Source organism: Peromyscus eremicus, chromosome 9 (assembly GCF_949786415.1).
Source record: "Peromyscus eremicus chromosome 9, PerEre_H2_v1, whole genome shotgun sequence".
NCBI lineage: Eukaryota > Metazoa > Chordata > Mammalia > Rodentia > Cricetidae > Peromyscus > Peromyscus eremicus.
Genome location: NC_081425.1, coordinates 48,992,677 through 49,017,072, shown reverse-complemented (window position 1 = coordinate 49,017,072; position 24,396 = coordinate 48,992,677). Strand labels below are relative to the sequence as shown.

The following is a 24,396-nucleotide window of genomic DNA, read 5'->3' as shown; positions in this document are numbered from 1 at the left end:
GTCCTGCCAGGGCTGCTTCTTTCTTTTTTTAACCTTTTTTTTAAATTTCATTTTATTTTTTCTCTTTTTACCCTATAGGTCCTTTATAAATAAGTGTGTGTGTGTGTGTGTGTGTGTGTGTGTGTGTGTGTGTGTATTATGGCTTCCAGTTCAATGTTTTTATGGGATTCCTGAGTGAGTGATTAATAGGTCTTTGTTCCTTATACCTTCTTTTGTGCTCTTTTCCTTCTGTTTGTATATTTTGCCCAATTCTGATGTATTAGTTTTTGTTTTATTTTATTATTATCCCTTAGAAGCCTGTTTGTTTTGTTTTCTAATGAGAGACAGAAAGGGGTGGGTCTGGATAGGAGGAAAGGTGGAGAGGATCTGGGAGGAGTAGAGGGAGAGGAAACCCTAATCAGAATAAATTATAAGAGGAAAAAAAATCTATTTTCAATAAAAGGAAAAAATGTGTTCACAGAAAATCTGTAGCTAATATCATATTTATTGATGAGAGGACAGAAACACAATACCAATGCTATCTTCATCACCCGATGACATCAAACAGGAAGCCCTGAATAGCGCGATAAAACAAAAAGGAAAAATAAAAAGTTGTTCAGATTGAGAAGAAACAAAAATGCCTTTGTCTAAAATTATTTGATCATTTATACAGAAATCCCAAAAGAATAAATATACTATGCAATCTACTAAAGTTATAATAAGGAACAGGAAACATGGTTAGTGCACAAAACCTAACTGGCTTGCTATATCTCAACAAGGAACAACAAATGAAATCCAAAGTAATAATTAAAAAAAATACAATTAAGCATTGTGTGATGGCACATGACTTTAATCCTTGATTTCTGTGAGTTCATACCCAGCCTGGTCTACATAATGAGTTCCATACCAGCAAAGGATACTATCTCTCTTTACACACACACTTTATATATGAACATCCAAAATGTGAAGTTATACACAATAAAGCAGCTAATAAAGTATATATCAAATCAACATGAGGGAAGTAATACAATTCTAAAAAATTTTTAAAATAATAAAATAAATTAAAAAGATAGCAGAAGTTCACAGATAGGAAGACTAAATATTGTCAAGATTTTTCAGTATTCTCAGTTTGATCTATAGATCAATAAAATGATTCTAAAATTAATGAGGTATTGTAGTTTGGATTGAAATGTCCCCAAAACGTTCATGTGTTCACAACTTGGTCCTTAAGGCAGCAATGTTCAGAGGCAGGGCTTTCAGAAAGTCACTGGATCAAGAATGACAATCCATCAAATGGGCTCCTAACTGAATGGCCCAACAGGAGGTGGTGGAAACTGTCAGAGGTGCATCTAGCTGAGGAAGAATGTCACTGGAGGAATGCAACTGAAGGGTCTATTTCTTGTCCCTGGGCTTTTTTTTTTTTTTTTCACTTTCTCTATTTCATAGCCAGCAGAAGAGGTGCAATGTGCTCTACTAAAAACTCTGAACCCTGTTTGGTCTTGGCTCAGCCAGAAGTGATGGGGTCAAGCTATCATAGACTGAAGCCTCTGAAATCATAAACCAAAACAAACATTTCTACCTTTGAGATGATTTTCTCATTCATTTTATCTCAGAGACAGAAAGCCATCACAAGAGGAAAGGCATAAAATCCAAACTAGCCCATAAAATATTGAAGGACAATAAAATTGAAAGAGAGTCAACACCTAAGAATTATGATAAAGCTCAACAGTAAAGATGTAGGGACTGAAAAGGGAAAAATGGAGAGTGTGGTAGTTTGAGTAAGAATGACCCCCAAAGGCTCCTATATTTGAATGCTTAGTCTTCAGGGAGTGGCACTACTGAAAAGGATTAGGAGGTGTGGCCTTGTTGAAGGAAGTGTGTCACTGGGAGTGGACTTTGAGGTTTCAAAAGCCCAAGCCAAGCTCGGTGTCTCTCTCTTCCTGTTACCTACAGATCCAGATGTAAAGCTCTCCTAGTTCTCTAACACCCTGTTTGCCTATGTGCTGCCATGCTCCCCACCATGATGAAAATGGACTAAACCTCTGAAACTATAAGCAAGCTCTAATTAAATACTTCCTTTGTAAGAGTTGCCATGGTCATAGAGTCTCTTCACAGCAACAGAAGAGTGACTAAGGCAGAAATTGGTATAAGGAGTGGGGTATTGCTGTGACAGACCTGACCATGCTGTTTGTTGGAGTAATATGGAAGATTTTAGGATTCTGGACTAGAAAAATGGTTGGATACTTTAAGCAGGGCTTAATGGGCCATTCTAGTAGGAGCATGGAAGACAGTGGTGCTGAGGACTGTGAGGACCCAGTTTAAGAGGTTTCAAAGAGGAATAATATTAGTAAGTGGCCTAGAAACGGTTCTTGTGTAATTTTGAAGAATGTGGCTGCTCTTTGATCTTATCTAAAAAATCTGCCTGAGGCTAACTTAAAGAATTTTAGGTCAATGATGTTGTCAGAGCTTTCAAGACAGCCTAGTATTGATTCTGTCATTTGGTTATTAGTGGTTACTTTTATGCAGATTTATAATGAGAAGGATCAAACTGAGCATGGAAAAATAGAAAATGTACACCTTGAGATGAAAAGGAGCACCTAGAAATATAACGTTGGAGCCAAGTTGAGGACTGAAGGAGATTAAAAAGTTTAAAGAGCCGGGCGGTGGTGGCGCACGCCTTTAATCCCAGCACTCGGGAGGCAGAGCCAGGCGGATCTCTGTGAGTTCAAGGCCAGCCTGGTCTCCAAAGCGAGTTCCAGGAAAGGCGCAAAACTACACAGAGAAACCCTGTCTTGAAAAACCAAAGTTTAAAGAAAAGCCTAATGTTAAATGGAATAAAGGAAATGTTGACTTCAGGGCAAGACTAAGCTTCTAACTTGTGAAAAGGAATTAAAGCAAAGCTTCAGCAGTGAAGGAAACCATCAACAACTGAAAGCAGATGCAGGTATAATTGAATGAGAGAGCCATACCCTAGCCCCAGAAGCAGCAGAACTAGGCAGCTTCAGCCATGTGGTTCTGACTTTAGAGTCAAAAATACAAAAAGTGGTGGTAGAATCTCCCTCAGTGGCTAAGGAAAGCCACTGAGTTCAGCTGTGTGTCAGGGGTGTCCCTGTATGGAGGCCCAAAGAGGCCACTGATTGAAGTTGTGAAGGTGAAGCTGGATTACCTTGAAAAACCTCAGGATGTTGGAGATGACAGAGTCATGGGATACTTGCCAAGAAAAATTTGGCAGAGTGTGGAACCAGTCCAAGAGAGAGGAGTATGTTGCAGTAAACAAAGCTGAATGTATTGGGAGATCTGAAGAGCACTTTGACATCAGACATATGGAGATGCAGAATTTGGGGTTTGCCCTGCTGGTTTTCATTCTTGCTTTGGTCCAGTATTTTCTCACTAGTCTCCCTTTCTTCCCTTTTGGAATGGTAATGTATATTCTGTGCCATTGTATATTGGAAGTAGGTGAAATGATTTTTTATTTTGATTTTATAGGGGTTACAAAGATTTCCTTGAGTCTCAGAAGAGACTTTGAACTTTGGACTTTTAAACAGTGCTGATACTGTTATAGACTATGGGAACTTTTGAAGTTGGACTGAATGCATTTTTGCATTATGATACAGCCATAAGCCTATGGGGATCAGGGAATGGAATGTGGTGGTTTGAATAAGAATGGCCCCCATAGGCTCCTATATTTGAATGATTAGTCATCAAAAATGGCACTAATGACAAGGATTAGGAGGTGTGGCCTTGTTAGAGGAAGTGTGTCACTGGGGGGTGGGCTTTAAGGTTTCAGAAGCCCAGTGTCACTCTCCCTTCCTGCTGCCTGTGAATCCAGACGTAGAATGCTCAGCTACTTCTCCAGCACCATGTCTTACTGTGTGCTGTCATGCTCCCCACCATGATGATAATAGACTAAACTTCTGAAAATATAACAGAGCCCCAATTCGATGCCTTTTTTTGTAAGAGTTTCCATGGTCTTTGTGTCTCTTCACAGCAATAGAACACTAACTATAACAGAAAGGAACGGTAGAGAATAGAGGGGCCAGAAATAGAAACACACAACTTCCATCTAGTATAATAGTCTTTGAAAAATAAGCAAAACACAATACAGAGGGAAAAGATGCCTTCCAAGCAAACAGTGCTAGCAACTATATAACTACATACAAAATGAAAAAAAAAAGGTTATAAACTTAACCTTTCGTTACTACATAAAATTAATTTAAAATGGGTTGGAATTTGAGAAGTAAAATGTAAAGCAACTGGGCTAGAGATGTAACACAGTGGTAGAGTATATGCCCATCATACACAAACCTTGGGTTCAATCTTTAATAACACACACACACATACACATACACACACAAAACAAACAGACAAACAAACAAAAAACCCATGGGGGGCATTTGCCTAACAGCAGAAAATATAGTTGTCCTTTAGTTTGGATTCAGATAAGACATTTTAGATATAAAACTAAAGGTATGCTCCATGAAAGAAAAAACTGATGTGCTGAATTGCACTAAAATTATAAACTTCTGTTCTGCAAAGTCACTGTCAAGAGAATAAGAACATAAGCCACAAGCTGGGGGTAAATATTTGTAGAAGACATAGCTAATAAAGAACTAATATCCAAAAATGCAAACAATGCCTAAATTTCAATAAGAAAACAAAGAACTATTAAAATATGGGAAAGATCTGAACAGGTTTAAGAAGCTACACAAATGGTAATAAAACTTACCAGTATATGCTATTAGAATTTTCAAGCAAGATACTATTTCACACTTTTTAGAATGGAAAAAGAAAATCCAAAACACTGACAACACAAAATGCTGGTGATGATGTCTGGTAATTCACTAACTGACTTGGGAATGTAAGATGATTAAGCCATTTGGAAATCAGTTTAGCAGTTTCTTACAAAACTAAACATACCCTTACCACATGACCAGCAACTCTCCTCCTTGGTTTGTCTTAGTTGGGGATTCTACAGTTGTGATAAAACACTATGACCTTAAACAGCTTAGGGAGAAAGGGTTTATTTCAGCTTACTACTCTCAAGTCATACTCCTTTACAGAGGGAAGTTAGGACAGGACTCAAACGGTGCAGGAACTCAAACAGGACAGGAACATGGAGGTGAGAGCTTATATAGGCCTTGGAAGAGTGCTGCTTACTGTCTTACTCCTCATCAGCCTGCTCTACAGCACCCAGGAGCAGCAGCCAAGTGGTGTCACTGTCCACAGTGAGCTGGGCCCTCCCCTATCAATTATCAATCAAGAAAATACACCACAGACTTGCCCATAGACCAATCTGGTGGGAACATTTTCTCAACTGAGATTCTATATTCTAAAATAACTCTGCTTGGGTCATGATGACAAAAAACTAGCCAACACAGTCTTTATTACAAGGAGCTAATCTACATGCAAGTGGTGCATGCACGCACACGCATGCACATGCACACACATACACAAATCTGCACAAGCTTGGCATGGTAGCACACACTTAAAACCCCAGCATTCAGAAGACTGGGGCAGGAGAATTAGGAGGTAAGGCCAGCTTGGGCTGCATAGTGAGTGTGAAATCAGCCTAGGCAATTTCCCAAGATCCTGTCTTGAGACAAAATACCTGGGAGCTAGAGAGAGGGCTCAGTGAGTGAAATAACTTGCCATGCAAGCATGAGAACCTGAGTCTGATCCCCAGAACCACATTAAAAGCCAGGCATGATGGTGCTTGCTTGAAATCCCAGTCCTGGGAAGGTGTAAACATGGATTCCTGAGCTTACTGGCCAGCGAGTCTTAGCCTAATAGGTAAATTCCAGGTCAGAGAGACCTGTCTCAAAGAAGGTGAACAGAGCCTAAGGAACAATTCCTAAGGCTGACCTTTAGCTTGTGTATGAACATACATGGGTACATACATCTATGCACACACACACATACATAAACATATACACACAAAAATCTGGACATGCATGTTTACAGCAGCTTTAATCATAATTGCTAACACGTGAAAGAAACCAAAATACCCTTCAGAAGTAAAATGGATAAATAAATTGTGGTACAAACAGATGACAGACTATTATTCAACACTAAAAAGAAATGAGCCACCAAATCATGAAAAGATGTGGAAGAAACTTAAATATATGTTATTATATGAGAGAAGCCCATCTGAAAGGCTGTATACTGTTTGGCTACTATATTACATTCTAGAAAATGGGAAAAAAATAAAAAAGAGCAGTGGTTACTAGAGGTTGAAAGGAAAGCAGGATAAACAGGCAAAGAGTATTGTACAGCAATGAAAGTATTCCATAGTCACTACAACAGCAGACACATACCACTGACACTTGTCAAAACAATAGAGCATTTAACATCAAGAATGAAACCTGGTGTAAACCATGGACTTACAAGGAATAAATATGGATTAATGTAAACTCGTCAACTAACAAATATACTACTTTGATGGGATAAAACACAAAAAATATGGACCAGAGCTACTGTTTGGCATGAAACAACTAAAAAGTTGGGAAATAATTAAATAATTCAAGACATTAGAGATTAGGCAAAGAAGGACACTGACCCCTAAAAGACAGAAATCTTAAAATGTGAGTCATACAAGTGCTCAAAATTAACTTGCTAAGGAATAACTGCAAGCAGCAGGACAAGCAGTAAGGAACAAGAAAGTGACCATCTTCTAGAACTGGTTAAACAGCTGGGGAACAGGGGAGTTGCTATGGTTTGAATAGTGTTTATCCTGTCTGAAACTCTTCTTGAAATCTGATGGCCATCATGGCAGTATTGAGAGGTGGGATGCTAAGAGGTGGTTAAGGCATTAAAGGGATACATGGCATTATCGTGGGAATCTGTTCTTACCCCATGGGTCTGCATGAGTGAACACAGTGGGTTATTAAAAAGTGAAGGAAACCCTCAGGCTTTCTCTTCTGCCTGCTCCTGCTTCTCCTGCTTTTTCATCATGCTAAGACACAGAGTATTTTGGGCTTCCTCTCTCTAGAACTATGAGCCACAACAAATCTCTCCAGGTATGCATACCTATAGAGACTTTTATGACTGTGACAACCCTCTATACAGCAAGTCTACTGGCACCATGGTTCCAAGAGAATGTGCTTGCTTCCTATTATTTTTGCTTGGTTGGTTTGGTTTTCTTTATTTGCAACACGGTTTCACTATGAAGTCTGTGATGGCCAGAATAAAAATGGGGCCCCCAGCCTCCTATATTTGAATTCTTCATTCCCAGTGAAACTGCTTGGGCAGGATCAGGAGGTGTAGCCTTGTTGGGAAGAAGTATGCCACTGGGGGTGGGGTTTGAGGTTAAAAATGACTCTAACCACTTCCAGTGTCTCTCTTGGTTTATATCTTTAGCTATGAGTTCTCAGCTACTTGCTCCAGTGCCATGTCTGCCTGCCTGCTGTCATGTTCTCCACCATGATAGTCATGGACTTCAACATTCTGAAACTGTAAGCCAATAAACTTTCTTCAATAAGTTGCCTTGGTCATGGGGTCTTAACACAGCAATAGAAAAGTAACTAAGGAGAAGTCCAAGCCAGCCTTGGACTTGTGACTCTCCTGCCTCAGCCTGAGTGCTGGGTACATGTATATGTCTTCATATCCAGTTTCATCTTGGGGGGGGGTCACATTTTGATAATTCTCATAATATTTGGTACATTTTTACTTATTATTACATCTTATGGTGGTCCACAATCTGATCTTAATTGTTTTGGGGAGCCATGAACCATATCATTATAAAATAATAAACATAATAAATATATGTGTCCTAACATTTGACAGACTGTTCCCTTATCTCTCTCTTCATCTCCTTATGAGTCCCTATTCTGAGACATGAAATTGAAACTAGTCTAACTAAAACTGTATAGTGATTTCTAAGTGTTCAACTAAAAAAAAAAGGCATATATCTTATTTTAACCCCCATACTAAAACTGCAAAGCTTAGTAAGAAGGATATGACAGACAATCTTGGTTGTCAACCTGACTACATGTTAAATCTACTAAAACATAAGCAAGTTGTGCGTGGTGACACACGCCTTTAATCTCAGCACCCAGGAGGCAGAGGCAGGTGGATCTCTGCATTCAAGGCCAGTCCGATCTACAGAGCAAGTTCCAGGACAGTCAGGACTACACAGAGAAACCCTGTCTTGGAAAAAGAAAATCAAACAAAACTAACAACAACAAAACCACAAACAGCTGGGCACACCTCCAAAGGATTTTCCGGATTGCATCATTTGAGGTGGGAAGACCCACCCTAAACCTGGGCTACACCTTCTGGTGGCAGCCCACTTAAAAAGACATGGAAGAAGGAAACTTGTTTTTTTGCCCAGTTGCCCTCTTTGTCCCTGGCAAGTTCATCTATTCTGTTGCTGAGGCATTCCTTTGATGATATTAGAACCTACTTCCAGACTCCAAATTAGATTGAAGACCAGCTGAAACATCTAGGCCAGCCTCATGGCCTAAACAACTACCAGATTCTTAGCCTTTCCTCTGAGAGACAGTCATTGCTGGACTAACCATTTAACAAATGGAACGAAGTCTGGATGACAGCACATGTGCTCACAACATGGTTTATTAAACATTTGAAGCCTGCTGTTGAAATCTGAAGACCTACAGCTGAGAACAGAAAATCTTTTAAAAATATTTTTGCATCTGGGCGGTGGTGGCGCACGCCTTTGATCCCAGTACTCGGGAGGCAGAGGCAGGTATCTTTGAGTTTGAGGCCAGTCTGATCTACAGAGCGAGTTCCAGGACAGACTCCAAAGCTACACAGAGAAACCCTGTCTTGAAAAACCAAAAAAAAAAAAAAAAAAAAAAAAGTAAGTGTGTGTGTATTTCTGCTTACTGAAAATGTACTTGGCCACCTAAGGGCTCTGACAGAGATGTACCAGGTAACACTGTTTTCATGCCTACTGAATTCAAAATCCATCAGCAGCATGAATCAAGGAATAATTCTGATTTCCAAGTCAAAATGTAAGAAACATATTGTGTACGTCTTATAGCTGCCATAGATACTGAACTTTTGAACACATTAATCTAAACCCCAAACTAACGATGCTTTATTTATCTCTTTTTAAATCTGTGTGTGGTATACACATGAATGTGCTATGTGTATGCAGGTGTGCTGGTCCACACATGTATGTGTGAAGACCAGAGACGGACACCAGATATTTTCCTCTACCACTCTCCAACTTGTTTTTTTGAAACAGGTTCTCCTACAAGCCTGGAGCTGGCCGTTTAGATTAGGCTGGCTGCTCTCAAGTCCCCAGGATGCACCTGTCTCTGTCTCCCAGCTCTGGGATTACAGACAACTACCGCAGCTGTGCCAGGAGTTTAGGCAGGTGTAAAGGAGACTAACTCCGATTCTCACACTTGCATAGCAAACAACTTACCCACTATGCCACCAAGATGGTTTATATTTTAAATACTGATCAAAAGCAAAATAAAATGGAATAAATGTAATGAATGTTCATTAAGTTTGTTCTCATAATCATTTCATACACATATGTCGTGCATTCTGACCACTCTCACCCTCACCTTCTCACTTCCCTCCCACCTCCAGCACGTTCTCCCTCCTTGCCAGTCCCTTTCTCACACTCATGCCTTTCTGCTTTGTGACCCACCGAGTTTAACAAGGCTGTCGGTGCAACATGAGTTTGCTACTATTCACTGGAGCACGGTGAGCTCATCGGGGTACACAACTGAAGACAGTGTCTACCCCTCCCCCAGAATCCATCAGTAGCTCGTATTTCAGCAGGGAGGGGTAGGGCCAAACGGGCCTCTCCCCATCTATGATTGACTGTTGACAAGCCCAGTCCTGTACAGGCCCACTGCTGACAGCTGCTGCCCCTGTGAGGTCATGATTGCACTGGCTGTGTCATGGCCACACAATAGCATCTCACAATACAACAAAATTTTGTTTAAAAAAAAAATGTGTAGAGTTTGAATCAGTAAATTAACTTGTATGTACTTAATATGTGTTAATTTATTTAATATGCACAATGATTCCAAGGTCTGGAAATTACTGATAGCCCATTTTACATATGAGAAAATCAAGGATTGGAGATTTTAGGCAATTTGTTCAAGAGTGTGAGTTACTACACTGTATACTTCAGACTTGAAACAGTTCTTTCTGACTAGAAATCTTAACCCATCCTCTCTCAATAAACACCTTCTACTTTCAAATGCCAGAAAGGGTTCCCCTAAGTTACCACACGCCTCTTGTTTCAGAGAAGAGACAACTGGGACTACAACAGCTGCTTTGCAAACAGGTTCACTCTGTCTTTGCATTTGCTTCTCAGAACACATTCCATTATCCTCAGGCCAACCCTCAATTAAACACTTCAAATATTGTAAAGAAAGGGTCTGCTGAATTACAGCAGGACAAAAGAATATTCTTCCACACCCTCCAGAAATGTATCAAGTCCTAAAAGTAACAGAAAGTCCTCTGTTGTCTTCCTCCCCGACACAACCAGGAATGAACCCATATGTTCTAGCTCCTATCACCACCTCCACTAGGAAGTGAGATTTTTAAATAATGCTATTTCTAAGGAAAGGCAGGAATAAAGTCAGGAAGAGGTAAGGGGTAAGGCAAGAAAGCAGTCAAATTTATTCATACATATTTAACTCCATAGCCCCAAATGGTTTCTATTAGTCTACTACTGCTAGGGAACCTTAATGGACTGCTGGTTGGAGTGTGAACTGGCCCAGCCAGGCTTACCTTATGATATACCCAGCTCTACCACACCGGATTATACATCCAAAGGACACAAAGTCAACCTACTACAGATACACTTGCACATTCATTTAACTGAAAGCACTGGTCACAGTGGCCACAGTATGTTATTAGCATAGGTGTCTGTCAACAGATAAAGAAATGGTATACAAGCCAGTCAATGGTGTTGGCCCACACCTTTAATCCCAGCACTCAGGAGGCAGAGATGGGCAGATCTCTGTAAGCACAAGGCCAGCCTGGTCTACAGAGTGAGATCCAGGACAGCCAGGGATACACAGCACAGTGAAACCCTGTCTCAAAAAATAAAAACAAAACCAAAAACAAACAAACAAATAACAACAAAAAAGTGGTATGCATACACAGCAGAGTTTTAGTTAACAAAATCATGTTTGCTGGAAACTAGATGCAACTGAATCATCAGATTGAGAGAATGAAGAAAGACTCAGAAATATAAACATCTTATATTTTCCTTCATTTGTGGATTCTAGATTTTATATACACCCAGAAAGCTACTTATTTATAATATATGCATAATGTGAAATCAAAAAGCAGACTAGGGGAGTAAAATGGCTAGTGAAAGGGGGGAACAGGGAAAGGGGAGAAGGGAAGAGTATGGAGGGTTGAAATAAATTATTTTTATGAAATTCATTACTATATACAATGAATATATAGCAATTAAAAGGCAAAAGTGGGCCAGCAAGGTGGCTCAGTATAATCAAAGTACTTGCCACCAAGCCCAATATTCTGAATGCAGTCTCTAGGATGAGCCCATGTGGTAGAAGGGAAAAAAGACTCCTGCAAATTGTCCTAAGATTTTCCAAATACATGCCACAGCACACGCACAGCCACCCTCACCTATACCCACATTACCCACATAAACAAACCAGATTTTTAATTTTTTTTAAAGAAATAGTAGCTTGTCTTGTTAGGGAACACAAGAAGTCCCAAGAAAGACCACCAGTCACATATACAATCAACAAGGGCATTTATTTAAAATATCCAGCATGCTAGGGTCTAACCATCCAACAAGGTGGCAAACGGCAACCCCAAGAGAAGCTCAAAAGTGCCTTTGAAGCAGGGTTAGGAGAATTCCAGGGAGAAGAGATTAGTCTGGGGCTGATTGGTGGATTTAAACAAGAAGTTTACAGGTTGTTATATAATTGGTAAGTGGCTCTAGTGGTTAAGGACTTTCCAGCTTGCTCAGCTCCAGCCAGTTCCAGTGACCCGAAACTAAGACCCGGTCTCTGGCAGGACTAGTAAGGAGCCTGCCATGACCCTCGTCTGGCTCCTGGCCCTCTCAGTCTTACAACCCAATCACCTGGGTTGTATTTCTAGTTTTGTTTTGTTTTTTATTTAAAAAAAAATAAGATTATTAGGGTGTGTGTGTTTATGTATGTATAAACACCATGTGTGCATGGAGGATGTAAACACGCTAGTACATCCGGCCAATATGAAGCAGAAGACAACATTAAGAAGCCAGGTCTTTCCTTCTATGTTTATATGGGTCCCCGGGTCATCAAGCTTGTGGGACAAACACTTTTACCAGATGACCCATCTCACTTTTTTTTTTTTCCTCTTGGTTTTTCCAGACAGAGTTTCTCTCTTTAGCTTTGGAGCTTGTTCTGGAACTCACTTTGTAGACTAGGCTGGCCTCGAACTCAGAGATCTGCCTACCTCTGCCTCCTGAGTGCTAGGATTAAAGGCGTGCACCACCACCACCACCACCACCACCACCACCACCACCACCACCACCCCACCCCACCCCACCCCCAGCTTGCCTTTCTTTTGCACTGAATTTTTTCAATGTGTACGTATGTGTGCGCATGTGTGTGGTATACACACGTGTGTAAGTAACCACATACACAGGCCAGAAAAAGAAACCAGATGTTCTGCTCTTTCCTTCTTAACCTTAAACCCTGGAGACAGGGTCTCTCATTAAACCGGCCTTCTCATAGTCAGGTTTGTTGACTACTGATCGATATAGATAAACAAATTATATTGTTGAGGTTCATGTTAGTAACATTAAACCTCAAAGTTTCTACATAATCCCCTATCAGTTAAGTTCTGTTTTCAGTAGTTTATAGTCAAGTTTATAGAAGGATAGAAGTTTATCCATATTTCTTAAGAAAGGACAGGTATTGTCCCTGGAATTTCCAGAGCCATTAATATTTGTATCAATTTTATTTTTTAAAGATTTATTAGTTATTTATTTTTATTTTATGTGTGTATGTTTTTTGCTTGCATGTGCATCTCTGGTGTCCAGAGAGGCCAGAGGAGGATACCAGATCCCCTGGAACAAAAGTTACAGAAGGCTGTGAGCCACTATGTGGGTACTAATAATTGAACCCAGGTCCTCTGAAACAGAAGCCAGTGCTCTTAACTGCTGAGCCATCTCTCCAGGCCCTATTTTAATTATGTGCATCGCATGTGTGTCTGTTTAGGGTTATATACATGAATGCAGGTGCCCATGGACTTTAATTCCCTAGATCTGGAGGTACAAGTAGGTGTGAGCCACATAGGTGGGAATTCTCTGTAAGAGCAGTACTCACTCTTAACTGCTGAACTGACTCCAGTTCATACACAAACACACACACACACACTCATAAATATATATAAAAAACTGAAACAAGGTTTTTACTATGTAACCCTGGCTGGCCTGGAGTTTGCTATGTAGATCAGGCTGGCCTTTGAACTAACAGAAATCAGCCTGCCTCTGCCTCCATAATACTGGAACTAATGGAATGTGCCACCATGCCTGCCTCTATTTGTTTCAATGCTAAACAAGGAACATATAAGAGTAACCTGGAGGTTTTAAACACACTACTTAAAAAAAAAAAAATCTAAATTCCAAACTAAAGACACTTTCCTTTAATAATCAAATACAACGAAAGATAATATTGGGTATTTTTTTTTTTTTTTGGCTTTTTGAGGTAGGGTTTCCTCTGTGTAGTCTTGGCTGTCCTGGAACTCGCTCTGTAGACCAGCCTGGCCTTGAAGTCAGAGGTCCACCTGCTTCCGCCTCCCAAGTTCTGAGATTAAAGGTGTGTGCCACCATCGCCCAGCTGTATTCAGTAATTTTAAGTCTGTAGATTTTGACTAAGTAAATTAACTTTTGAGAATTTATTCAAAGAAAACTATCAAAGATCCATTAATTTAATTATTTAATAATTATCAAGAACTTTATGCAGAAGTTATTTCTATGAAGAAGGGTGTACATATATTTATATCATGAACAAGTCAGTTAGAAAAAAAAACCCTAAATATCCAACAATTAAGATTTTTTTTAAATCTAGTAGTTAAGATATATTATCACTAGAAACTTTATTACCAAATAAAGTTTGTATATTTGTATAATTAATAACCTAAGAAAATATTCATGACAGAGCAAGCCTGAGGACCTGAACTCGAGCCCAGAACTGGAGAAATTGGGCTTGGAGGACACACCCTGTAATTGACTCAAGAAATTCAAGGTCGTATTACATAATGAGTTCAAAGTCAGCCTGCGCTCTGAGACCCTATCTCAGAAAAAAAAAAAAAAGATGAGAAATAAAACTTACAAACTCCCAGACAAACTAATCAGAAGAAAAAGAAAGAAAAAACACATTAAAAATAAAGATGAAAAAGAGACTAAAACAGACTTTGAGGAAATCCAGAATGGAGACAGCTTCAACAACTTATATTTCTCCTCCAAACCTCTGGGAAATCTGAAAGACATGAATAAATTCCTAGAGCTATATGAGCTAAAATTAAATAAAAAGATGTTAAGTTAAATAGATCCTAGAAAGCAACGAGAGGAAAACAGTGTAAAGTCTTTCCACAAGGAGAAGCCATGGCCAGACAATTCACCACCAGTCCCTACCAGACTTTTAGGAAAGGCCTAACACCAACACTGCAGACTGTTCCTCACAACAAAAGGGAACAGATATTACTAAACTCACCCTATTAACCCAAATTAATCTAATAGCAAGACCAGATAAGGATAAAACAACAAAAAGAAGAAAATCAATTTCCCTGTGAAAATTCTCAATAAAATTCTTGCAAACCAAATCCAGAAGACACATAAAGAAAATCACTCACCATGACCAAGCTGGTTTCATCCCGGGGACACAAAGTTAACTCAACATATGAAAACTGATATTTAATACAACCCCCTCCCCAAACACATGTAAAGACAAAAGTCATGGTTATCTTAATAAAAGCAGAAAAGGTTTTTGACAAAGTTCAACATCCCGTCCTGATAAAGTTCTGAAGAGACACTAAAGGGATAGCTCAGTTGAGAAAGTGCCTGCTTTATAAGCATGGGAACCTGAGTCAGATCCCCATATCTCTCACACACACACACACACACACACACACACACACACACGCACGCACGCACGCACGCGCGCGCGCGCGCACACACACACACACACACGCACGCGCACACGCAAACACACACACACACACACACACACACACACACACACACACACACATGGCTAAGCATGTGGCATGTATTTCTAATCCCAGTACTGGAGAGGCAGGGACAGGTAGCTCCCTGGGGCTCACTGTCATCCAGCCTAGCCTACTTACTGAGTGAACTCCAGGCCTGGGAGAAACCTTGTCTCAAAACAAAAAAGTGTGAAGAAAAAAAAAAAGGAGGAAGAAGGTAGAGGCATCTGAAGAAGGACACACTGTAGGTTGTCCTCTGGCTTATACATGCACACACAGATGAACACACACACACACACACACACACACACACACACACACACACGAGCCCTGGAGAAACTAGGAATAGAAGAAACGTATCTTGATACAAAAAAAGGCTATATACAACAAACCTATGGGAAACATTGTTCTAAATGGGGAAAAACTGAAATCGTTTCCTCTCTAGGATTAGAAACGAGGCAAAGGTACCCACTCTTACCGTTCCTATTCAATATAGTGTCTGAAGTCCTAGCTAGGGCAATAAAACAAAAGAAAAGAATAAAGGGAATACAAATAAAAAGGGGAAGAAATCAAAGTATCCCTACTTGTCAAAGATATGATCCTACATTTTAAAGACTCCAGTAGAAAAACTTTTGATAAATACTTTACACACAGTAACAGAACGTAAAGTCAACACAAAAAGATAAGTACCTTTCTACATACCAATAACTAACTTGCCAAGAAAAGAAACAGTAAGAAAAGATCCCGTTCATAACAGCTTCACAGATAAATGAAACTAGATGTGGCCCTACTGCAGCCAGGGTCCGTGCTGATGTCCGAGGTTCGTTACCATCGAAGGCCATGTGGATGCCCAAGATCTGGAGCCATGTTAGTATCTGAGAGCCACGAGGCCGCTGGAGCCGTGCCAATCTGAGTGCCCTGCACTGCTACCTGGGGCAATGGTGACATCCAGACCTGGCTGCTGCTGAGGGCCATGTCTGGGTCCATGGTCCTACTGAAGCTGGGGTCTGTGTTGAAGTCCAAGGCCCGTGTTGCCAGCAAAGGTCACACAGAAGCCTGGGATCAAGGCCACAACCTATGGCCTTGTTGGTGTCCAGGAGCCATGCCACCACCAGAGCCATCTTGATTTGAGTGGCCTGTGCTTCCACCCAGAGCCAGGATGTCATCCCAGGCCAAGCTGTTGCCAAGGGCCACGTCTGGGTCCGTGGTCCTGCTGCAGCTGGGGTGTCTGTGTTGATGGCCCATGTCACCTCAAGGGACCATAGGAACCATGCGTGATGAAATCAGAGGGCCATGCTGAGCCGGCCCCAACCTTCCCTGGCCCCGGGACAGCTGGTCCGGCCCTTCTCTGGACACTGCAGCAATGAGAGCAGGCCTCAACCCTCTTGGGAGAGCTGCCCTCCCCTGAGAGAAGGCCCCATCCCTTACGACAGGTGAGGGATGTGTGATCCTGATGGCATGGGTGGGAGCTGGCTCCACCCCTTCCTGAGTGGTGGGTGGGGGCAGCCCCAGTGGCCTGGACTGACCAGCTTAATTACCACCCAGGCTCACAGCTGGGCCTGGGGTTGGCCCACCCTAGCATCTACCCCATCTAGGACCTGCTGGAGCTCATGAAGGGACTAGCCCTATGAAATGATACCTGCAGGATCTCCATGACTTGGGGTGACTGCAGGATATCTGAGAGGAGTTTTGGTAAAGGTTCCAGTGATAATGGTGTACCAGAAACCAGAGGCCTTGAACAGGCCAACGACTCATTGCAATGAACATTTGCAAGGAAAGCTGATTGGACAAAAAGGTATATACTGTGTAACACACACACACACACACACACACACACACACACACCAGCTCCCCATGCCACCAGGACAAAAGAAGAAGTGTTGGAGAGGCAGGAAAGATGGACGAGCAAAGAGGGTTTTTGTTTTGTTTTGTTTTGTTTTGTTGGTTTTGTTTTGGTTCTTGATTGTTTTTTTCTTTGTTTTTTTGTTCGTTTGTTTTGGTTTTATTTTGGTTTTGTTTGTTTGCTTGCTTTGTTTTGATTTTTAAATTTTTCTTTCAGGGGAGTGCTGCAGGGATGAGGGAAAGATACGCAAGGACTGGAAGGTGAGCAGAATTCGGCTGCATGATGTGAAATTCCCAAGGACTCAATAAAGAAATTATGTTAAATAAAAAAAAGAAATGAAACTAGAAAATGGACCAACTAAAGATCCTGAACAACTACAGCAACCCTAAGCAGGCTATCAGAATTGCTCATCTCAAGCTATGCTGTAAAGCCACAGTAACAAAAAGTGTACGATACTGGCACAGAAAATACACAGACCAACAAAACAGAACGGAAAACTTGGAGTTAAAGCTACAGTTATAGCTACCTACTTTTTTGACATTGAAAAAAAAATGCCTCTTCAAATGATGCTAGGTGCCGGTCAGTGGTGGTGCATGCCCTTTAATCCCAGTACTCGGGAGGCAGAGGCAGGTGGATCTCTGTGAGTTCAAGGCCAATCTGGACTACACAGCGAGATCCAGGACAGAGCTACACAGAGAGACTCTGTCTCAAAGTGGAAAAAAGAAAAAGAAAAAAAAAAAAAAAAAAAAGGATGCTGGAGTAATTGGCATCTACCTGCAGAAGAATGTGTAACTCAATCCATATCTTTTGCCCAATGCTGTGCCAGTGAGATGGCTTAATCGATAAAGGCACTTGTTACGCCTGATGACCTGCATTAATCCCGGAACACATGAGGGAGAAGGAAAGAACTGACTCCTGAAAGTTGTCCTCTGACCACCACACATGCACTGTGTCATGTGTGTGTACAGACACACACTAAACTGCAATGCAAAACCAATACAGGGATGGATGTGGTGGGGCACACCTTTAATTACAGCACTTTGGGAAGCAGAGGCATGGAGATCTCTGAGTTGGAAGCCAGCCTGGTCTACACAGTGAGTTTCAGGCCAGCCTGAGCTACATAGTGAGACCTTGTCTCAAAAAAAAAAAAAGGAAAAATTGATACAAAATGAATCAGTGCCTTAATATACAATCTGAAATCTTGAAACTACTAGAGAAATTCATGGCAAACACTTGAAAACCCAGGCACAGACAAGTCTGTTCTAAGAGGATTCCAATATGGGAAGAGTTGACTATGGGATTACATGAAACTAAAAGGCTTCTGCACAACACAGGAAACAGTCAGCAGTGAAGACAAAAAATACAGATCAGGAAAAAAAAAGTATTTACCAACTACAAAGTAGATGGGATTAATATGTAAAATTGATAAGGAACCTCAAAAATTAAATATTATTAAAATAAATCATTCATTTAATAAATACATCAATGAACTAACTGAGCACACAGTTCTCAGAAGAAGATACACAGATGAGCACTAAATATTTGAAAACATCCACACAACAAATGTTAGAAAGGAGCAGCTTAGACACTGCCAGTCGTGGGGCAGAACAGTGCAGCGACTATGCAAGTCAGTGTGAGGTTCCTTAAAACCACCGCTCTGCCACGGGGTGTATGTCCAAAAGACTAGAAGTCAAGACACAGAAGAGATGCTTGCACAACCATGTTTCCTGCCATACTACTCACAATAGCTAAGAAACAGAACAAATGTAAGATGTCCATCAATCCATGCACAGATAAAGAAAATTCAGTCCAGAATTACAATTTTATTCAACTACAAAGAAAAATGAAATCATGATTATCTGCATGAATGTAAATAAAGATCATCATATTAATCAAAATAAGTCAGACTCAAAGACAAGTGTGTTCTCTCCTATGGAGATCCTAGATTTAAATCTGGGTGTGCATATGTATGTGTGGGGAGTGGATCACGAAAGTTGGAAGGGGGAGAGGAGAGGAGAGGAAGAGACCCTAAAATAAAATGAAGGGGAAAAGAGTAACGGCATCCTTGTGACAGGAAAGCAAGGAAGTCATCTAGAGTGGGAGGGACCAGCAAGAGGAAGACCGATGGATGGGAAAGAAGCGGGGGAGAGGGGGGATGAATAGAGGAAACAATAATGAAACTGTAAAATGAAAATAAAATAGAGCTAGTGAGACAACTCCATGATTGAGAGCACTTGTTTTACAAGCCTAGCAACCTGAGTTCAATCCCAAGAACACACATAAAACTGGAGGAAGAAAGCAGACACACAGACACACACACCAAAATCACCATCATCATAAATTCTTAATTAAAAAGAGAAATTAAAAACTGTAGCAGTACTTTTTCGTCAGGACCACCAGCCCGCAAATAACGACACAGAGACTTATTATTAATTATGAAAGCTTAGCCTTTAGCTTAGGCTTGTCTCAACTAGCTCTTATAACTTAAATTAACCCATTTATATTATCTATGTTCTGCCACATGGCGTTACCTCTTTTCCATCTTGCACCTCTTGTTTCCTCTCCTTCCTTGATCCAAAAGGGCCAAGAACGTTTCTAAGCCCATTCTACTACTTCCTGTGTGTCTCTGTATGTCCTCGGTCCTCCAAAACCTCTACAGCTAATTTTGGTCAGCTAGTAGCTAGCTCCACCCTCTGATTCAAAGTTCAAAGTAAACTTTATTGGCAGTCTCGGGAGTGTCAGAGTGTGATTAAAATTTCCCAGCAAAAAAACCTAAGAAAATATTATAATGAAAAGCATTTTTTAGTGCCATTAGTGGAATTATTATTAACTTTTACTTTATACTTTTCTACTTTCTATGAATAAATAAACAAACAAACAAACGAACGAACGAACGTTAAAAACATCCTTACCAGGATTCCATCCACAGATGAAACTTTCTCCCAAGTTAACCAAGCTCTCTCTCTGACATGATCGGATATCTTTAACTTCTGACATAATGCAGTAAATTCAGGTTCTTCAATGTCTTCAAACTCAAGCCTACCAATTGAAAACAATTACAGAATACACTTAGAAATCAAACCAATTAAGCAAATATTTAGTTTCTATAGTTTGCACATATCAGCACTGTTTTGAAAGAGAACGTCTCTAAGTGCTTTAAGGTCTTATTTTATCTTTGAGTAGCATTACACACCATTTAAACATATGCTTATCTTTGTCAAGGTCTTTCCAAAATAAGAATACCACAAAGTGAAAAACAGCTGCAAGCTTGGTGAACCAAATACACTCCAGAACAGTAACACAGCTCTGTGAAAGACAGTGAGCACAATAGCGGAAACATTCTGGGAAGATGGGACAACTGTCACAGCAAGAAGAAAAAAAAAACTGCACTGCAGTCAATTCAGTTCCAGTGACCACGGTAAACTGTAGTCCTACTTACTGTGTCATATATTTCTTAGGTGATAATTAACTTGACAGAAATTATTGCATCACATATTTCAGCCCTATCTCTTTGACCTTTCTTTTTTTAATTTTATTTCTTTCATGTGTATGAGTGTCTTGCCTGCATGTATGTATGTGCACCATGTGAATGCCTGGTGTCTTCAGGGGCCAGAGAAAGGTGCTGAATTCATCAGAAGTGGAGTTACAGTTGTAAGCTACCATGTGGGTGCTAGGAATTGAACTCAGGTCCCCTACAAGAGCAGTCAGTGCTCTCAACCTCTGAGCCATCTCTCCAGCCCCCTCTTTGACATTTCTTAACCATAAGCTTTTAATAAATGGCTAATTCCTTTCTATATGTATTTGACATAAAATTGCAACACTATGAAGAGCAACTTGACTCTTGAGAATTTACTATGATCCTACAAAAAATACCATTATGCCTAGTTTTACTGAATTTCCACATCAGCCATACTTGGTAAGTATTCTCATTCATGTTTACATGTCTACCACACCAGAAAAATTAAAGCAGTCACTAAAAGCATAGCAAGTGAGAAGTAATTGGGATAGAAACCGTATAGGCTAACTCCATCATCATGCCCCTGACCACTTTTCTAGCTGGGCAACTCCTTCTTCAAAGCATAATTAACTTCTGCATACTTCAATAAAGAAAGTGGCTAGCAATCCCCTAGCCTCAGCTTCCATTCCACCTATAGTACTTAGGCCAGAGACAATGTAAAAAAAATAACACCTCAACTGTAAAAGTAGGCTGTCCTTGGAAGTGCAGATGGACTGGGCTGAACCCATCCCTAAGCGATTTTCTAAGTTTCAGACTGAGGCTGTCCTCTTATCCTTGCTAAGAACAATCATGTGCTATATGACATTTCAGTCGATAAGGCGGTATACAACAGTAGTCCTGTAAGATTATAATGGAGTAGAAACATCACTTAGAAGATGTCTTAACCAGCATAACAGGGCAGCACAACGCATCTGTCGCTTGTGCACTTAGGGGGATGCTGCTGTAAACAAGTCTACTACATAGATAGTTGTAGGAAATGATAGCATATACAATGACACACAGGACACAACATCTGAAAATAAATGACTGTGTTACTGGCTTGTATGCTTTCTATACTGTAGCTTTATCATTATTTTACAGCATGTTTCTATTATTAAACAATAAAGGTATCTGCACAACAGTTTGCTTTGTTACACTGCTAACAGCCTCTTACACAGTGATGACCACCTCTATTGACTGCAGCAAGACGGCACAATGACTGATCTACGTACCATCGATATTTGCTTAAGTGCATTCTGCAACCATCACACAAAATTCATTTAATGGCACAGTTCAGAGGAGACAGCAAACCCCTATGGTGAAGCACAGGTAATTCAGAGATCAACTGTCAGTGCTTATGAGAACCTCTGTGGCAATGAGTAACCAAGAAGAGACTGTGTCTTGCACAGTTTTAACTTACAGGAGAATCTGTGATTCCCCAAAGTTAAACATATATAAAAGGGAACGAAACCGGGTCCTTCTTTCCCCAGGCAATGTGTATGTTTATTCTAGAATAATCAGGAATACTTCCAAAGCTGTGTAGATGGCATGGACTCTTTTAGAATAGATGTTATTGCTCTTTCTAAAGGGAAACTTTCACACACTGGATACACCCGAGTTTAATTAGAAACGAAAGCAAAATCTTCCCCCTTGAACATTCTCCAAACATAGCTTGTACTCCGTATTTATTTTCTAATGAGTATGATTTTTATTTGACCCACAAGACAACCCACCTAAATATACAAATTTTAATAGACTTACACAAGCCATTTCCAAAATTAGTTAAGTCTTTAGTCTGTTAAGAGTATGGGGCACACAAAGAACTTCGATGTTAGTGAGGATAAAGGAACTTGGTAGCCTGGCAAGGTGTTATATGCCTAAAATTCCAACACTGGAGAGGCTGAGGCAGGAGAATAGAGAGAGCTCAAGGCAAGCCTGGGCTAAATAACCAGAGTACTTTTTTTTAAAAAAAAGTCAGGGACTTACTGATGGGCTAGAAATGGGAGAGAGGATGGTGAGGGACAACGATTCCCATTCTGCAATGGATCTCAAATTAAAACTAGTGCTGACAATAACAACAATCATATTGTTTCAATTTCTGTTACTTAATCACACAGTAGCACAGTCAAGAAAAATAAAATGTTGAAATACAATAAATATCTCTCTGTCGTTCCTATTGGATCCACATGGACTTGCTTAAGTTTAGATGCCATTTAATAAATGGAGAGAAAAGTTCTTTGAGAGAACACAGCACTAAAAACAAGACCAAAAAAGGGGGGGGGCACCAAGATCCTTGTAGGCTCAAAGGCAAAAAGCAAGAATAAGAAGCCTGTTGCGGCCAATCAGTACGCAGGAAGAGTCTTACCCTGAAAAAAGGGAGGTGGGGGCAGTTTAGAAACTTGCAAGCCCTTGCATTTAAATGCCTCGTGAAACTTTTGCCCACAAACCAGTTCTTCTAAGAGTTATGCTCCACCAGTCTCCACAGATGGCTTTAAATCCCCGAGGCCTCAAAGCATTGTTCCAAAGAAACCCCCCACAAAGCCCGGGAGCTGAGGACCCAGTGAGCAATTGACACCCACGACCCTGCGCTTTTCGCCTACAAGGCTTTTCTTGGCCTCTCCCAGGACCGAGCTGCCAATGCAGCGCACGGCCAGAGGAAAAGGCTCCCAACTGTTGCATCTCAGGACTGCAAAAGAGAAAGTCAACCGACCCCGGGGTGCTCCGGATCGCCACGGAAGAAGAAAAAAGAAGAAAGAAAAGAAAGTAAGAAAGCAAGCATCGGTCTTTTTTCTTTTTTTTTTTTTTTCTTCTTTTTTTTATTTTTTTTATTTTTTTTGCGTCTGATGGGGGCTCTCCAGGACCCGCCGGCTCCGCGCCTGGGCGTCGCTGGAGTAGAGCCTGCACCTGTCACTTCGCTCGGGTGCAGGAGCCCCACCCGCCCGACACCTGTCAAGCCGCAGCCCAGACCCCTCCGGGATGCCCTGGCCGTCGCCCGTGAGCCCGGGACCCTGTCACGGCGGCGCCGCCACCCCGCGGAGAATGGGGGGGACGAAGTGTTCCCGGGGACCCCGGGCACCGCTCCTACCGGTCAGCCCGGCCCCGCCGAGATGCGCCCGGCGTCCCCGTGCCCCGCGCCCTTCCATCCCTCCGGCCCGCGGCGGCCGCGCTCCTCACCTGGCCAGGGGCAGCTCTTCGGGGCCGCTGTCCTGCTCGGGGTCGTCCTCCCGAGGAGGCGGCGGGGGCTCGGCGGCCGCGGCTCGGCGCGGGGCTTTGGGCGGCATGACGCGCTGCGCGGGCCGGCGCGAGCGAGCGAGCGAGCGAGCGGGCGGGCGGGCGGGCGGGCGGGCGAGGGAGGGAGGGAGGGAGGGAGGCGCGCGGGGAGGCGGGCGCGCGCGCACGCCGGGCACGCCCCGTCCTCACCCGACTCCCGTTACAAAAATAATGGGAACGTCCCCTGTGGAAAACCGGACGCGCCCGGCAACCGAGCGCCCCGGCCAACCGCGGGAAAACGTCACTTCCGCCCGCGGCGTCACGTCCGCGGGGCTCGCGGGCCGCGGGCGTCAGGGGGAACCGGGGCGGCGGCGGCGGCGGCGGCGGCGACGGCCGCGGTGGTGGCAGGCGAGGGCGCGGGCGGGAAGCGCCGGGGAAGCCGCGCCTGCCCGGGCCTGTCTCCGCCCGCCTCGTCCCCCCCCGTGGGCGGCGCCAGCCGGGACGGGGCGGGCCGCTGAATGGAGCCGCCGCCTCTGGGCGCTCGCTGGACAGGGCGCGCCCCTCGGCAGGCCCGCGCGGCCGGCAAAACAAAAACAAACGTGCCGGGCCAGTGGGAGGTGGGCTCGGCCGCGGGGTGGGCGGTCCAGGGTGGAGCCATCCCTGGCCTTCTGGGTTAAGAAAGGGAAGATGGGCGATGCACAGA

General features: G+C 42.2%; 1 protein-coding gene across 3 annotated transcripts in view; it reads right to left on the bottom strand.

Annotated features, from left to right (window-relative positions):
* Positions 1–23,764, bottom strand: part of Rb1 (RB transcriptional corepressor 1) — a 138,233-nt gene extending 114,469 nt beyond the window's left edge. For all 3 annotated transcript variants that reach the window (XM_059273344.1, XM_059273339.1, XM_059273341.1), the window contains exons 1-2: positions 23,658–23,764; positions 19,900–20,026 (exon numbers count right to left, since the gene is read on the bottom strand). In XM_059273344.1, the coding sequence (XP_059129327.1) occupies positions 19,900–20,026; positions 23,658–23,764 (234 nt within the window). The remainder of the gene's footprint in view (positions 1–19,899; positions 20,027–23,657) is intronic.
* Between the last annotated feature and the right edge of the window lie 632 nt (positions 23,765–24,396).